The 17233-nt window shown below is 46.2% G+C and overlaps 1 protein-coding gene across 13 annotated transcripts in view; it reads right to left on the bottom strand.

Annotated features, from left to right (window-relative positions):
- anks1b (ankyrin repeat and sterile alpha motif domain containing 1B) overlaps window positions 1-17233 on the bottom strand; it is a 1303035-nt gene that overhangs the window by 559693 nt on the left and 726109 nt on the right. For all 13 annotated transcript variants that reach the window (XR_011934063.1, XM_072471544.1, XM_072471547.1 and 10 more), the window contains one exon: window positions 14594-14769. Coding sequence is in view for 12 of the 13 variants with exons in the window: in XM_072471544.1 (XP_072327645.1) it covers window positions 14594-14769 (176 nt within the window). In the remaining variant the exon portion in view is untranslated. The remainder of the gene's footprint in view (window positions 1-14593; window positions 14770-17233) is intronic.

Here is a 17233-nt window from a genome sequence, read left to right as displayed (position 1 = left end):
AGGAAGTACTGGAGCCTGGCACCAAGGAGAAGACTGTGGTCTCTAGCTCTTCTGAATCCCCCCTCCTCACACTGGAGCATCTCAAGGACAGTGGGCAGAGCAGGATGGCAGGGCGATGCCAGTGACACTGTTAAGTCGGCTGGGGTCCTCTCGCTCCAGGTATTCCAGAGGACATCCACCACGGGGATCAAAGGACACAGGGTGAAAAAAGTGCCTCCACCTCGGATGTGCATCCTGAGGACAAACCTAGATGTAGCAGTAGACCACATAAGATCAAGAAGACGGAGAATCTCTGAGTGGGCTCTCAGTCCCAGAGGACCAGGGAGATCCACATCCTCACCCCCTTCTCATAGGATGAGGCTTTGTCTGTCAGCTCATTCCCTCCAACCTATTCCCCTCCTTCCCCCATTCTCCTCCTTCCCTGCCAATCTCCCTCCTTCACCCATTTCCCTCCGCCCATTCCCCTTCTTCCTCATTCCCTCCTTCCCCCCCATTCCCCTCCGTCCCCGCCATTCTCTAGCCATTCACAGACAACCCTGTTCCACCCTCCTAGGGTCTGTGTAACATCACCCCAGGGTGATGGGCCTGTGTTGACACTGTCAGCAGGTCAATATACAAGGCAGGAGAGTGATAATCACTCGCTGTGAGGTAAGCTGTGGTGTTCCTCAGTTCATGCTTCAGACTGACTCCTGTCTTTCTGCTGTGAGCTGCACCATCCTCTGAACAGGTCTGCATCGGGGGCGTTTGATCTTGGACACTGTGCCCGGGAGGATGGGGGAATGGAAGGCAACAGGGGTGGGGGTGCAGGCAGGCCTGCTGTGAAGATTCATTTGACAGAGGCTTCACGTGTATCAGGTGATACTTAAATATTTGGTGGTGCAACTTGAATCATAAAATCGTAGAATGTTCACAGCACACTAAGTGGCCATTTGGTCCATTGTTCTCTGAAACACCAACTCACTGAGTGCCACTCACCTACCTTTCCCCGTAGACCTGCAAATCTCTCCTCTTCAGAAAATTCCCCAATTCTCTTGTGAAAGCCTCTGTCGAACCTGCCTCCACCACATTCTCAGGCAATGCATTCCAGACCCTAATCACGCACTGTATCGAAACATTTTTCCTCAATCGCCTTTGCTTCTTTTGCCAGACACCTCAAATCGTTGTCTTCTGGTTCTCGATCTATCCACCATCGGGAACAGCTTCTCCCTATCTGTCCAGTCCCGATCAATCATGATTTTGAACACCTCTATTAAATCTCCTCTTAATCTTCTCTTCGCCAAGGTGAGCATTCCCAGCATCTTCAATTTATCAACAAAATTGAATTTCCTGATCCCTGGGCCCATTCAATTGAATCTTTCCTGTACACTCCCTAATGTCTTCAGATCTATCCTCAAGCACGATATCCAATAATGGTTGCAATACACCACTTCGGGTCAAACTAGTGCTTTCTATAGGTTCAACACAACTTCCTTGCTTTTGCACTCCATGCTTCTAATCGTAAAGTCCAGGATCCTCCAAAATGTATCATCCACTTTCTCAACCTACCATGTCACTTCAATGATGTACGCACATATACTCCACATCCCTCTGCTCCTGCGTGTCCTTTTTAAAAAAATATTTTCTCCCAAATTTACACCCAACAATAAACAATAATCAGTAACGAATGTAATGTCAATCCCCATATCAATAACAACGGTCCCATCCTCCCACCAAACCCCCAAACAATAGCCCGCATGTTAACATAGCAATCAGGAATCACCCATAGTCACCATTAACACATACAGTCCCTCCCCCCACCCTAATGTTCGATGTAATCCAATTCTCGAAAGTGCATAATGAATAGGACCCATGAATTGTAGAACCCCTCCATCCTTCCCCTCAGTTCAAATCCTTCATGCTTAACCTTCTCAAGAGACAAGAATTCCAGTAGGTCCCCCGCCATGCCAGGGCACAGGCTGGACAGGTTGATCTCCACCCTAACAGGATCCGCCTTCGGGCAATCAACGAGGCGAAGGCTACAACATCTGCCTCCGCGCCCGTTTCCAAGCCCGGCTGGTCGGACACCCTGAATATGGCCTCCTGAGGCCCCGGATCCAATTTCAGGTGCAGAACTTTTGAGATTACCCTAAACACCTCCTTCCAGTAATCCTCCAGCTTTGGACAGGACCAAAACATATGAACGTGGTTTGCGGGGCCCCCCCTGCAATGTTCACACCTGGGCGTCCTTTAGAAATGTACCCTTTATTGCCTATCTACTTTTCCCCTCCCAAATGAACCACTTCACACTTAAATTTCATCAGCCGCATGTCCACCCATTCCACCTGCCTGTCTACATCCTCAAGGTTTGGCACTATATTCTTCCCAGTTGACAAAACTTCCAAGTTTTGAGTCATCTGCAAATGTTGTAAAACTGCCCTGTGCAACCAGATCTACCTCGGTCATTAATTTATATCCATGTTACATAACTATTAATCAAAGTTTTGGGATTATGACAGATTCAATAAATTTGATGCTTAAACTCTTTAGATCTGGCTAAGTAGAGTGTATCCCTAAGGGATGAAAATGTGCTCTGCCCAAGCAAAGAGGAACATTGGTCACATGGATTTTACAGTAACTTGGTTTGAGAATGAAGTATTTGCTAGATTTTCTTCCTGTATCACACACACAGATGGCATAAATTAAGTGGTTGTCATGTAAAAATAATGAATTGCTTGCTAGATCATATTTCAGTATTAATACAGGAAAACATTAATTATCCAAACTCCAAGTATTTGCCTCAATGATCTGCCAGTGTTTTCACAGCAGAATCCCGAGTAGAGGAAATAAACTTGGCAAAGTAAAAAGGGAAATAAAAACTGATACTTTGCAGCCAACATAAACCTTACCATTATTCAAACAGGTGTCCATTTTCAGGAATAAACATCTTTCCTGACATTTGTTCTATTACAATCACTGTGGGTTGATTTTCATAGGACTGTTTGGAATATATTTTGTTTTTGTGGGGACGAGTACTTTGTCATTTGGTCTCTTTTGCCATGACCCACAACCTGTCCACATTCTAAAAGGCACAAGGCAGGAGTGTGATGGAATACTCTCCACTTGCCTGGATGACTGCAGCTCCAACAACACTCGAGAAGCCTGACACCATCCAGGACAAAACAGCCTGCTTGATTGTTCCTCCTTCCACAAAATTCAAACCCTCCACCGTCGACGAACAGTGGCAGCCGTGTGTACCTCTACAAGATGCACTGCAGTAACTCACCAAGGTTCCTGAGGCAGCACCTTTCAAACCCACGACCACTACCATCTAGAAAGACAAGAGCAGCAGATACCTGGGAACCCCACCACCTGGAGGTTCCCCTCCAAGTCTATCGCCACCCTGACTTGGAAACATATCACCGTTCCTTCACTGTCGCTGGGGCAACATCCTGGAACTCCCTCCTTAATAGCACAATGGGTGTACCTACACCTCAAGGACTGCAGCAGGTCAGGAAGGCAGCTCACCACCACCTTCTGAAGGACAACTAGGGATGGGCAATAAATGCTGCCCTAACTAGCGATGCTCGTTGTGGTGAATGTAAATACAGTTAATTCACCAGTTATGTTCTATGTTTGTAAATACAGTTAATTCACCAGTTATGTTCTATATTATTACCCCTGTGAGTTTTATCTGTGGGCCATTTTATGGCTTCACCCACAGGGGGAGATGTTGGAGGATGTTGGAGCATGTACGGGCTCCGCCCATGGCTCCACCCCTTTGAAGGAGTATAAGAGTAGCTGGCCTGTGGGACTGTCCTCAGTATGTACCAGTCGCAGGCAGGCAAAGTTGATAATTAATTAAAACTACTGTATTACTCCGACACGGCTTGAACGTCGCATCAATTTAATTAACTATCTGAACAAAAACGATTATGGAGTTAGCCCTCAAACCTGACAGGCTCGATCCACAGGCCGCGGAGGCGAAGGAAATTTTTTCACATTGGCTGCGGTGTTTCAAGGCCTACCTTGCCGCGTCGTCACGCCATCCGTCACGGACGAACAAAAATTGAGTCTCCTCTACGCACGGGTGAGTCACCGCATTTCTGTGCAACTCCAAGAGGCCACCTCATATACCGTCGCTCTCGCAATCCTCGAGCGCATCTATGTGCGGCCTGTGAACGAGGCCTGTGTGCGACATATTCTCACTACTCGACGCCAGCACCCCGGGGAGTCACTCGACGACTACCTGCGCGACCTCAAAGCCCTCGCGCGCAACTGCAACTATCAGGCCGTTATGGCCACTCAGCAAATGGAGCTCGCCGTCCGAGACGTCTACGTTGCGGGGGTCAGATCAAATTACGTGCGGCAGCGACTGCTCGAAAAAGGGGCCCAGGACCTGAATGAGACGGTGAAACTGGCGACTTCACTGGAGGTCCCTTTCCAGAGCCTCACTGCATTTCCGGCCGAACACTCGACTTCCTCATGGGCTCCCAACTAGAGACTACCCCAGGCCTGTGCTGCGCTCCCACCCGCTCATCATGGGGGGTTGCCTTGTTATTTTTGCGGCCAGCCTCAACACCCTCGACAGCACTGCCCAACCTGCAACGCGCACTGCAACAGTTGCGGCCGAAAAGGGCACTTCGCCAAGGTCTGCCTCGCCAAGCCTAAGCACGTGAACTCTCAGACCCGGACTACCGTCTCTCAGGCCCGCAGACCTCGTAATGGGGCAGCGTGCCTGTCGACTCCAACTCCGCACAGCACGTCCGACTCACGGGGGCCGCCATTTTGGCCATCCTCCCCCACGCGGCCGGCCACGTGTGATTCATGGGGGCCGCCATCTTGGACGCCATCTTCCTCGATGCCCGCCACGCTTGATCAACGCGGGCCGCCATCTTGGACGCCATCTGCTACGCCGCTCGACGCGTCCGACCTGCTCGGACAGTCACCGGGGGGCCGCCCCAGCGCAGCCGACCACGCCTCCGGTTACCCTCAACTCAGCGCAGTCACCTTGGACCAGTCGCGACCCAAGCACCTCAAGAGCTCAATGATGGCCGTCCGGGTTAACGGGTACGAGACACCTTGCCTGTTCGTCTCCGGGAGCACTGAGAGTTTCATCCACCCGGATCTGGTAAGCCTCTGCTCGCTCCCGATATTCCTGGTGCACCAAACAATTTCCCTCGCCTCCTGGTCGCACTCGGTACAAATCCGAGGGTGCACTACGGTAACCTTAGCGGTACAGGGCGCTGAGTACACTAATTTCCAGTTGTACGTTCTCCCAGACCTCTGCGCTCCTTTTAGGGCTCGATTTTCAATGTAGTCTCAGCATTTAGTTTTGGCGGACCCCTGCCCCCACTCACTGTGTGCAGCCTAGCCACTCTGAAAGTTGACCCTCCTTCCCTCTTCGCTAATCTCACCGCTGATTGCAAGCCAGTCGCCACTCGCAGCAGGCGATATAGCATGCAGGACAGAATATTTATTAGGTCTGAGGTCCTGCATCTCTTGCGGGAAGGAGTCATAGAGGCCAGCAAAAGCCCCTGGAGAGCTCAGGTGGTAGTTGTCAAGACCGGGGAGAAGCTCCGGATGGTGGTTGATTACAGCCAGACCATTAACCGGTTTACGCAACTTGATGCGTACCCCCTTCCCCGGATTGCAGACATGGTCAATCAGATCGCTCACTACCGCGTGTTCTCCACGGTGGATCTGAAGTCTGCATACTACGAGCTCCCAATCCGTTCGGAGGATTGCCACTACACGGCGTTTGAGGCAGACAGCCGCCTTTTGGCGTCACGAACGGGGCTTCAGTGTTCCAACGAGCAATGGACCGAATGGTGGACCAGTACGGGCTGTGGGCCACATTTCCGTACTTGGACAACGTCACCATCTACGGCCATGATCAGCAGGATCACGACGCCAACCTCCACCGATTTCTCCAAACCGCCCAAAAACGTAATCTCACCTATAATAAGGAGAAATGCATTTTCCGCACCACCATCCTCGGCTACGTCGTGGAAAATGGAGTCCTAGGGCCCGACCCTGACCGTCTGCGCCCCCTCCTGCAACTCCCTCTCCCTCACTGTCCCAAGGCCCTCAAGAGGTGCCTTGGATTTTTTTCCTACTACGCCCAGTGGGACCCCAGTATACGGACAAAGCCCGCCCACTATTTAAGGCCACCCTTTTCCCTCTGGCAGCTAAGGCCCGCCAGGCCTTCAACTGCATCAAGGCGGACATCGCCAAAGCCGCGATGCGCGCGGTGGACGAGTCCTTCCTCTTTCAGGTGGAGAGCGACGCATCAGAGGTCGCTCTCGCCACCACTCTCAATCAAGCAGCCAGACCGGTTGCGTTTTTTTCACGCACCCTCACCGCCTCTGAGCTTCGACACTCCTCGGTCGAAAAAGAGGCTCAAGCCATCATGGAAGCCGTGCGGCACTGGAGGCACTACCTCGCCGGTAGGAGGTTGACCCTCGTCATCGACCAACGATCGGTAGCCTTCATGTTCGACTATACGCAGCGGGGCAAAATCAAGATCGATAAGATCTTGAGATGGAGAATCAAACTCTCCACCTATAATTACAATATAGTATATCGTCCTGGGAAGCTAAACGAGTCCCCAGATGCCCTGTCCTGCGGCACATGCGCCAGTGCGCAAGAGGACCGACTACGGGCTATCCACGACGACCTCTGCCACCCGGGGGTCACCCGGCACGCCCATTATATCAAGGCCCGCAACCTGCCCTACTCCACCGAGGAGGTCAAAGCTCTAACCAGGGACTGCCAAATCTGTGCGGAGTGTAAACCGCACTTCTATCGACCAGATAAGGCCCACCTGGTGAAGGCGTCCCGGCCCTTTGAATACCTAAGTATCGATTTCAAAGGGCCCCTCCCCTCGAATAATCGCAATACCTACTTTCTCAATATTATTGATGAGTTTTCCCGTTTGCCATCCCGTGCCCCGATATGACCACCCCCACTGTTATCAGAGCCCTGCACAGTGTCTTCACCCTGTTTGGTTTCCCCAACTACGTTCACAGCAACAGGGGCTCATCGTTCATGAGCGACGAACTGCGTCAGTACCTGCTCAGTAAAGGCATCGCCTCGAGCAGGACCACCAGTTACAACCCTCGGGGAAACGGACAGGTGGAGAGGGAGAACGCGACGGTCAGGAAGACCGTCCTACTGACCCTACGGTCCAGGAATCTCCCGGTTTCCCACTGGCAGGATGTCCTCCCCGATGCACTCCATGCTATTAGGTCCCTCCTTTGCACGGCCACAAACCAGACTCCTCATGACCGCTTGTTTATTTTCCCTAGGGGGACTACCTCAGGGGCCTTGCTCCCACCCTGGCTGATGACACTGGGTCCGGTTCTCCTCAGGAAACATGTTGAGACCCATAAGACCGATCCCCTGGTAGAGAGGGTCCAGCTCCTGCACTCAAACCCGCACTACACATATGTTGAGCACCCCGATGGTCGACAGGATACCATCTCCGTCCGAGACCTTGCGCCCACAAGCTCCGCCACCACTACGTCCACAGTACCCCCCGCGCTGTACCCCGTTCTTTCTCCCATGCCCCGAGCCCCCACGTCCATTTGGCTCCCGCGCTCCCTTCCACCCGGCACACCAGTCCGCAGGAATGAAGCTCAGGAAGAGCCGCTCCCGCAGTCCACCCCTGGGGCTGCACCGGAACCACTTCCCCGGCCACCTGAAGCGGCTGCAACACTGTTTTGGCGTTCGCAGCGTACGATCCGGGCGCCGGACCGGCTGAACATGTGACCCATCACCCCCGCCGGACTTTATTGTTTTTACAGGTGGTGAATGTGGTGAATGTAAATACAGTTAATTCACCAGTTAAGTTCTATGTTTGTAAATACAGTTAATTCACCAGTTATGTCCTATGTTATTAACCCTGTGGGTTTTATCTGTGGGCCATTGTATGGCTTCACCCACAGGGGGAGATGTTGGAGGATGTTGGAGCATGTACGGGCTCCGCCCTTTTGAAGGAGTATAAGAGTAGCTGGCCTGTGGGACTGTCCTCAGTATGTACCAGTCGCAGGCAGGCAAAGTGGATAGTTAATTAAAACCACTGTTTTACTCCTACACGAGTCCTTGAGTGAATTGATGGTCGCATCACTCGTTTCCTGTAAATTAATTTTTAAAATGATGGACATCTACCACCAAATCATTTTAATCATGTAACATGGAAATCCATGGCTATGGTTGCTTTTCCAATATTTTTTCTGAATCCATGTCCACATAAAATTGGCTACAAAGCAACAGAGACACAAGTAACGGAACTCTGAAACAAATTATTGAAAACAATTTAGAGCACTTAATTTAAACAATTTAAATACCCTTCTGCGACAGGGTATTTATCACCTTAACCTACCAGGTCAGTTGGTGGAAAGTACATCAGCCACTCCAGGTGGCTGCCCAGAAGGCAGCAGTGACAAAAAACACACTTCAGCTCACAAAATGGGCACATTAAGAATAAACCAGCTTCCCCCTCTCTGTTTAGGTGGGTTTGCCTTGGGTTCGGGATGTAGATGGTACAATTATTACACCGATTCCATCATATTTGCTCAGTGTTGTATTGCATTTTAGTTCCCTGACAAAGTCACAATGTCAAAGTTACCTTCCATCTCGATTGAAAGAACATAAACGTGTAAAGAGCATTAGGTCTTTGGAGTAAGTAAGTATATACAATTCGCTATTTGCTTCCTGTGAGAATAAAGCCTGAAGCAAATTAAACAGAGATCTGCAAGTTTGATAGCAGAGTGTACTGCCTCACATTACTTCCTGGCAATTCAGAAAGTATTGGGGAAAACTTTCTCACAGTTCATTTGTAGAGGATGATGCAGGAGGGAGCTGGAATCCAGAGAATGTGTTAAATAAGTTTTTTTTCCACCAAATCCAAAATGAAACTCTTGCTACTCTTTGAGTTCTCTGGGATGCAATAGTCCAGCTGTGCAGAAATTACACCACTAAAAGGAATGTAATTAAGTAAAGGAATGTTGAGGGCTGGTTAATTCTTTCGCTGATGTTCCTTCAAAGTGTACTCCTACCCATTTCAGCCAACAGAGAGAAGGTGGAATGCTCATTATTGAGTAGGGAATAAAATCAATGGATTACAGGACAAATCTAGTTAGGACTGGGCGGCACAGTGGTTAACACTGCTGCCTCATAGTGCCAGGGACCCGGGTTCGAATCCGGCCTTGTTTGACTGTGTGGAGTTTGCACTTTCTCCCCATGTCTGCATGTGTTTCCTCCGGGTACTCCGGTTTCCTACCATAATACAAAGATGTGCAGGTTAGGTGGTTGGCCATGCTAAATTACCCCTTAGTGTCCAATGATGTACAGGTTAGGTAGGGCTATGGGGATAGGGTGAGGGAGTGGGCCTAGGTAGAGTCCTCTTTCAGAGAGTCAGTGCAGACTCGATGGGCCAAATGACCTCCTTCTGCACTGTAGGGATTCTGTGAATTCTATGGACTGCATGCCAATCAGAATTGAATAGAGGTAAAATAAAGCTGAGGTTTTCTGATATTAGTATTATGACAGAAGACTGACATTTAACCATTTCAGGCACCAACTAGGGGTAATTTTCAATGTCGCCAAATGGGTAGGTATCTGGTGCAATGGATCGTTCGCCCATCGTATAATCTCCCTGATATCCATTCCATTGATTCCAACAGAATGATAGCTGAGCAGGTTTGTTAACGAAAACCTTATTTTCTTAATTTGCTAATGATATCAGTCACCTTGCTCTTGGACTTGCTTGAAGGATTTGCCGGAATTTGCGGAATGTATCACAGTTTCTTTTTTCTAAATTGTCCTGAGTTTTTCTGCCTCAACCAAGTCCTGCCATGTGAGAACCCTGCTATTGACCACCACTGCCACCATTAACACTCCCTTTGACTTGTAGCCATGACATTTTTGTCAATCTCGCCTTAGCTCCGGCCTATCCCTGATCTTCTATTCTGACCCTCTTCCTCCAACCTCCTCTCCAACTATATAATTCATTGCCTTTCTATCCCTCTTCAGTTCTGAAGAAGAACCACACGGACTTGAAACATTAACTCTGTTTCTTGCTCCACAGATGCTGCCAGACCTGCTCAGTTTATGCAGCATTTTCTGTTCTTATTTCAGATTTCCAGCACCACAGTATTTTGCTTTTAATTGATCGAACTTAAATTAATTTAACTACTAATGAAGCAAATGTTATGATCCCTGGAGGATCTTAATGCTTTTATTTCCCCCAAGTATGTGCACAGACGATTGTTGAGCCAGCTTACTTCGATGGATGTAAGTGCTCAACCAGGATCCTTTTTCTGATATGGAGCTGCGAGAAATGTAACTTGGCTTTGGAGACAAGAAGCTTGAATACTGTTGGCAGTACAACATGCTAAAACATGTGATGTTCTCAGCTCTGTGACTATTCAGTGTCTCTTGTAATTTAGAAGTACTTAAAAGAAGGCGGCACGGTAGCACAGTGGTTAGCACTGTTGCGTCACAGCACCGGGGTCCCAGGTTTGATTCTCCGCTTGGCTCACTGTCTGTGCGGAGTCTGCGCGTTCTCTCATGTCTGCCTGGGTTTCCACCGGATGCCCCGGTTTCCTGCCACAAGTCCAGAAAGACGTGCTGTTAAGTAATTTGGAGATTCTGAATTCTCCCTCTGTGTACCGAAGAGGCGCTGGAATGTGCCGACTGGGGGCTTTTCACGGTAACTTCATTGCAGTGTTAATGTAAGCCTTCTTGTGACAATAAAGATTATTATAAAGAAACAAGCAGTGCTTCTTTAAGAATGAGGTAGAAACAATATTCATTGGTTAGCCTTTGAATATCATACCTTCACTGGAGTTCTGTACAGTCCATTGTATATGCTTTGGAAGGATCATTTTGCAGATTTGCAAATTTTGACATGAAAAGTAGCGTAAAAGGGGAACCTAGGTACTTTGGCAGCCAATAGGATTAGATGGGGAGCTGGTGTTGGAGTGGTAATGTCACTCCACTAATAATCCAGAGGGAGGCCAGGCTAATGCTCTGTCTTTAAATCTCAACACTGCATCTGGCAGAACTGAAATTCAATCAATATAAATCTGGAATTGAAAGCTAGTCTCAATAATGGTGACCATGAAACTGTCATCAATTGTCTTAAAATCTCATCTGGTTCGCAAACGTCCTTTAGGGAAGGAAATCTGCTGTCCTTATCTGGTCTGGCCTACATGTAATCCATAGAGCTGATCCATAGAATCTTGACAGTGGAGGAGGAGGGCATTTGGCCCATCGTTTCTGCACCAACCCTCTGAAAGAGCACCTTACCCAGTCCCACTCTCCCGCCCTATCCCCGTAACCCCACCTAAACCTGCACATTTTTGTTCCTCCACAGCAAAGTGGTTGAATCTTAACTGCCCTCTGAAATGGCCTAAGGAGCCACTCAGTTCAAGAGCAATTAGAGACAGACTGCAGTTTCACTGCATTTTAAAACGCACAGGGAATTCCTCCCAAATTGTGCACTGGTGTTGCCATTTTATCCATTTCTTATTGCATCTTCCCCCAAAGTATTATTTTGCTGCTGCAATGTATTACAAGTAGTATCGCTTGACTGGGTGGAAGTGTGAGAACGCATAAGAGAAAGAGCATCCACATGCTTTCTGGCATTCCCGAGGGACTTATACTCCTGAGCTGGGGATCAGTCTTCAGCATAAAAATATCCAAATTCCCAGCACTCTGAAGCCAAATCTGAAAATCTCCGGTTGCTCATCTCCAGCTGCTAATGCTAACCGCAAGCTCAGTGTTTCATTAGGAAGATCGTGAAGTATTATTTAACAAAATGTACTACAAAGTGATGATGAATATGTTTTTTTGTTTAAATAATGTAACCACCACAGATCTTTACCGAGGATTATTATGGAAATTAAAAGCCCGCTCCTCCTTCTTAAAGATGTCAACATTTTCACATTCAACACATTACTTGGTATGGAGCTAAACAGAAGGGAAATGTAAGCTATATTAATCAGGAAAATAAGAAAGTTATTCCCACAGTTGCATTAAATGTTTAATGGATTAGGTCACCAGGACAAGTTGCACAAACTTGTATTCCTTTGAGCTTTAAAAGGTTGACAGATGATCGAATTTAAATGTTTAAAATGATAAAGGAATTTAGTAGAGTAGACGCTGAGAAGCTATTTCCTGTGGTGTGGGAATCCAGATCAAGGAGACACAATCATAAAATTGGAGCCAGGCATTCAGAAATGAAATCACGAGGCATTTCCCCCCCACCCACACCAAGTGCAATGGAAATATGAAATTCTCTCTCTCAAAAGATCTTGCGTGACTGTGTGGAGTTTGCACGTTCTCCTCCGGGTGCTCTGGTTTCCTTCCACAGTTCAAAGATGTGCCGGTTAGGTGGATTGGCCATGATAAATTGCCCTGTCGTGTCCACCGGTTCGGTGGGGGTTACAAGGATAGGGAAGGGAAATGGGCTTGGGTGGGGTGTTCTTTCGGAGGGTTGGTGCAGACGTGATGGGCCAAATGGTCTCCTTCTGCAATGTAGGGATCTATGATTCTATGAAAAGACCGTTGATGTGCGCAATTAACCTCAAACGGCGCAATACATAATAAAACATGAAAAACATGTTTACATCTGTCTTCGAGGGCAGTTGGGTCTCAGTTTGAAATCACGTTGAAAAGGCTTCCTTCAGTGCTTCCTCGATACGTACTCAAGTCTCTGGAGTGGATCTCAAATCCACAACATTATGCCTCAGGAGCCAGCATGCTGCCACTGCACCAAAGCTGACATTTACATTTGCATATTGTAAACTCCCCAAAGTGCTATTATACTCAGAGCTCCCACACCGATACAACCTGATTCTGAATCCTTTCCGGATACTCCCAGAACCTACAGTTGCAAGGAAGTTCCTTTTCAATTTTGCTTTGTTAACTGTCATAATCCTCTGGCCAGAAGGTGGAGGAATAGACTATGTTTCTGAATCCATATTTAAACTGCATTACCATGTAATTAAACAACATATTTATCATCCGACCATGAACAATATCGTGGACAATTTAATATTGTATTCCACATCTACTTCATGCTGTGTGCTTCCTGTCCATAAAACATATTTCCCTCTGTCACATTTTTACAATGTCAACAGGTCACAAAGGAAAATCTGTAAACATTCTGAAGCAAAACCCTACCTTAAGGTCAAATATTTTGCTGTCATTATCCAATCACTTCACTTAAAATGTTTGTTGTAAGAAAGTTTTATCTACCTTTTTTATAAACTAGAATTACTCACGTTTAAAATAAAGCTTTGAAAAATCTAAAAATAAAGTTGAAATATATATTTTTTAATAATATTGTTGAATTTGCCCATTAAACCAGCATTTATGCTTTATATAAATACCCACAGGAAAGCATGTAGTGCAAAACCTCAGCCCGTCTCAGAAGCTTGGACTAGGACTCAATATTTTTTCCCTCAAACTGTTACACAAAGCTTTCAACCATATTCATAGTCTGTTCATGTGCAGTTTTCAGAATTTTCCATAAATTGTATGTTGAATTCTTTCATATGTATTTAGGCAAGTAGCAGGTATTTATAAAAACACTGCTGTAAAAGTTCACAGGGAGGTAACATCTACAATTTATAACCATTGTTTCCCCCCAACACTACCAGTTCATTGCATCTCAGACTGCCTTAGAACCTCCAGTTTTCTAAAGCAGCTTCCTCAATTCTGCTGGACATCTCTGGATTCCTGCTGACTTGCCCCACTCCCAAGTCTCAGAACCTTACTCAGTAATCATAAACCTTTTGACTGCACAACCGTTGTTCCTTGATTATAAAACTAACGCCAATGCTACAGACCCTGAAGCTACACTCTTCAATGCTCGCAGATCTCAGAACCACGCTTCAAAAATCCTATGCCCCAAGACGATTCCATTCCCTGCCCCCCCCCCCCCCCACCCCCCGCAAAAAAATGCTATTAAATTATGACATCCCATTCTTGTATTGTCTAATTCTGAACCCCTTCCTGATGCTCCCAGAACCTGATGGTTGTAATAAAGTTCATAATAGGATGCATTCATATAAAGCGGTCATCTTCCCAAACACAGCATAGACATACACCATAACCCCACTGATTAGATTTATTGAACTTAAACCCCACCTTGACAAGCATTGACCCGGGGCTCATCAATGTTTGCTGTTGTTCATAAAAGCTTCTAGCATCTGTTATTCCACACATCAGTTTCCTCATCAGCTGTAAAATGCTTGCCAAAGAATATCAATGGTATTCATTTTTAAATGTGCATTTTAGTACTAATCAGCTGCAAGTCTTTAGTTGAGCACAGAATCAGCAGTATATTTTAAGACGGTTGAGGAGTTAGGAACTCCACAGTAGAAGATTCTCAGCAAACCAAGCCAAGTGAAAATAATAATCGATAAAAAGTTGCCTTATTTAATTCAAGAGCCAAGTCTTCATTTTAGTTGCACTTAAAGATACGCAGATGCAATTTCCAGCTCATAAAAGACCAAAACGAACCATAAATCAAACAAAAGCAAATGTCCTCGGGGACATTCGTCCTTTATTAAGTGAGTTTCTTCCTCTGCCAAACACTAACCTTGGACTGTTGAGGCTGGTTTTCACACTTGGCAGCATCATCGTCAGAGATCTTTGCACTGATAAAACTGTCCATTGAGCACGAGGACACAGCTTGGCACAAATCATCAAAATCTTTATCCTGGCTCTCTCTGATTTCCAACAAAAGCTTTGATAGCTCCCCGGTTAGTGCTTCACCTGCCAACAAATGGATGCAACATTATTCTTGTGAAATTGAAAACGTTCAATGCTTGAATAGGAAAGTAATTATAGAAATTGGATTTATAGATGGATTGCAGCGGGAAAGCTTTGGAAAGGGTTCTAACATGTTTAGAGAAAACATACTTCATTTGATAACGCAGCAATGCTTCTGACTTGTGGGCCTTGGCCGCGATACAGCTCAACTTCTGTTTGTAAATCTCCAATGACTAGAGAAATTATAGCCATCGCTGATTTAATTAGTAAGACTGTATTTTGGTCCAATTATTTGCAAAACTAAAAGACGACGGCTTTATCACCTGCCCTATCTCTAATTCACAGTATGGCTAATCTTATTTTAAATCCCAAACAATGATGTATTGTCAAAAACTTTAAAATTAAAGCAAATTATTTTAATCACTAAATATAATGAATGTCATTCGTAAGGCTGCAGTTTTTTTTTGGGGGGGGGGAGAGAGAGAGAGAGAGAAGAATCAGGACTTTTGCACAGAAGCGTGATTTATGCAGGTTCCGTAATCAAGTGACAACTACAATGTTCCAGTGTTTTTGCCCATGGCTCAACAAATGTAACAGTGGGCTAAAGTGTTAAGTAATGGGTTAAGAGACATTGCAATTAGTTGGCTCATTTATGTTAAGTATCCATTAATTGACACTGATATGTAAAGGGGCTTCAGGTGGCCTCTGTCAGGTGGTGTGTTGTAAGCGTTTTGTGCAGAGGCTGTGGAAGTGAAATAAATGGTGTTTGGTGAAAAAGAACAAGAACTTTAGACTCTTCATATCACAGCAACTAAAACGGCGAACAATTGGTAGCAGAGGATGGTTGCTGTGTGAATGTGAAGGGTTGAAAGATACAACTTTTCCTGATCAAACCAAGGAGTGAGTGAGAAAAGAAAAAAAAAAGGGATATATGGCTGAACCGAGGATAAAGATGGCTGGATATGACTATCCTCCCTTATTTTCTGAAAGGGAATCGTGCGACCAATGGAGAAGTGCAGTAGTTATGTGGACTAAGGTAACTGCTTTGGGAAAGAGAAAACAAGGTATGGCATTGGCTCTTTCTCTACCATATGGCAGTAAAATCCGAAACAAAGTGCTTTCTGAGCAGTAATTGGAAGAGTTAGACTCAGAAGAAGGTCTGGAGACTTTATTACATTATATGGATAAGATTTATAAGAAAGATGACTTGTTAAGTGCGTATGAAGCATGGTCGGATTTTGATAATTTCCGGAAAATGGAGGATATCTCCATGGAAGACTATATAATGGAATTTGGCAGACTATATGGAACGACGGAGGTTGAGGGGCGACCTGATAGAGGTCTACAAAATTATGAGGGGCATAGACAGAGTGGATAGTTAGAGGCTTTTCCCCAGGGTAGAGGGGTCAATTACTAGGGTTCATAGGTTTAAGGTGCGAGGGGCAAGGTTTAGAGTAGATGTACGAGGCAAGGTTTTTACACCGAGGGTAGTGGATACCTGGAATTCGCTGCCGGAGGAGGTGGTGGAAGCAGGGACGATAGTGACATTTAAGGGGCATCTTGACAAATACATGAATAGGATGGGAATAGAGGGATACAGACCCAGGAAGTGTAGAAGATTGTAGTTTAGTCGGGCAGCATGGTCGGCACGGGCTTGGAGGGCCGAAGGGCCTGTTCCTGTGCTGTACTTTTCTTTGTTCTTTGTTCTTATATAAAAGGCTGCAGAAACACAATCTGGAATTTCCACAGTCTGTGTTGGCCTTTAAATTACTTGACTGTGCTAGAGTGAGCAACATGGATAGGTTCCTGGTTTTGACAGGAGTTCAGTTTACTGATAAGGATACCTTATTCGAACAGATGACAAAAGCTTTACAAAAGTCTCTGGGGAAACATTTGATTCTGATGGCTCTGATGACCCAAATAGGTCAGCCTGCAATAAGGCAGTATATGGAAGATACACTAGTAACAGGATGGCAAAATCGTATGGCTACGACCAGGACTCAAGACTATAGACGGAGCCCGAGACAAGGAAATGATGAAGACAGAAACCCAGTTAGAACCTACAATAGGAAGATGAACCCCAGAAATGCACGGGGCATGATAAATCGATGTTTTCAATGTGACTCTCAATACCATTATGCTTTCAACTGTCCAACTCGTTATGATAGAGTGTTTGAAGCGACACATAACACGGAAGAGTCAGAAGAGGAAAAAGATAGTGACCAGAAAGAAGGCATTGTCCAATTGACAAGCAGTTTTACGCCGGTAATGAGGGTGTTGGTTGCAGAATCCTTCAACTGTGCTGTATTGGACAGTGGCTGCACATCTACTGTGTGTGGAATTGGCTGGTTAAAATGTTACCTGGACTCTTTGAATGCTGAAAATCGTAACAAGGTTAAGGAATTTGAAAGTTCCACAAGTTTCAGGTTTGGGGATGATAATACTCTGAAGTCGCTGAAAAGAGTGG

The sequence above is a fragment of the Scyliorhinus torazame genome, chromosome 13 (assembly GCF_047496885.1).
Source record: "Scyliorhinus torazame isolate Kashiwa2021f chromosome 13, sScyTor2.1, whole genome shotgun sequence".
Taxonomy (NCBI): domain Eukaryota; kingdom Metazoa; phylum Chordata; class Chondrichthyes; order Carcharhiniformes; family Scyliorhinidae; genus Scyliorhinus; species Scyliorhinus torazame.
This window is presented reverse-complemented; position numbering and strand designations above follow the sequence as displayed.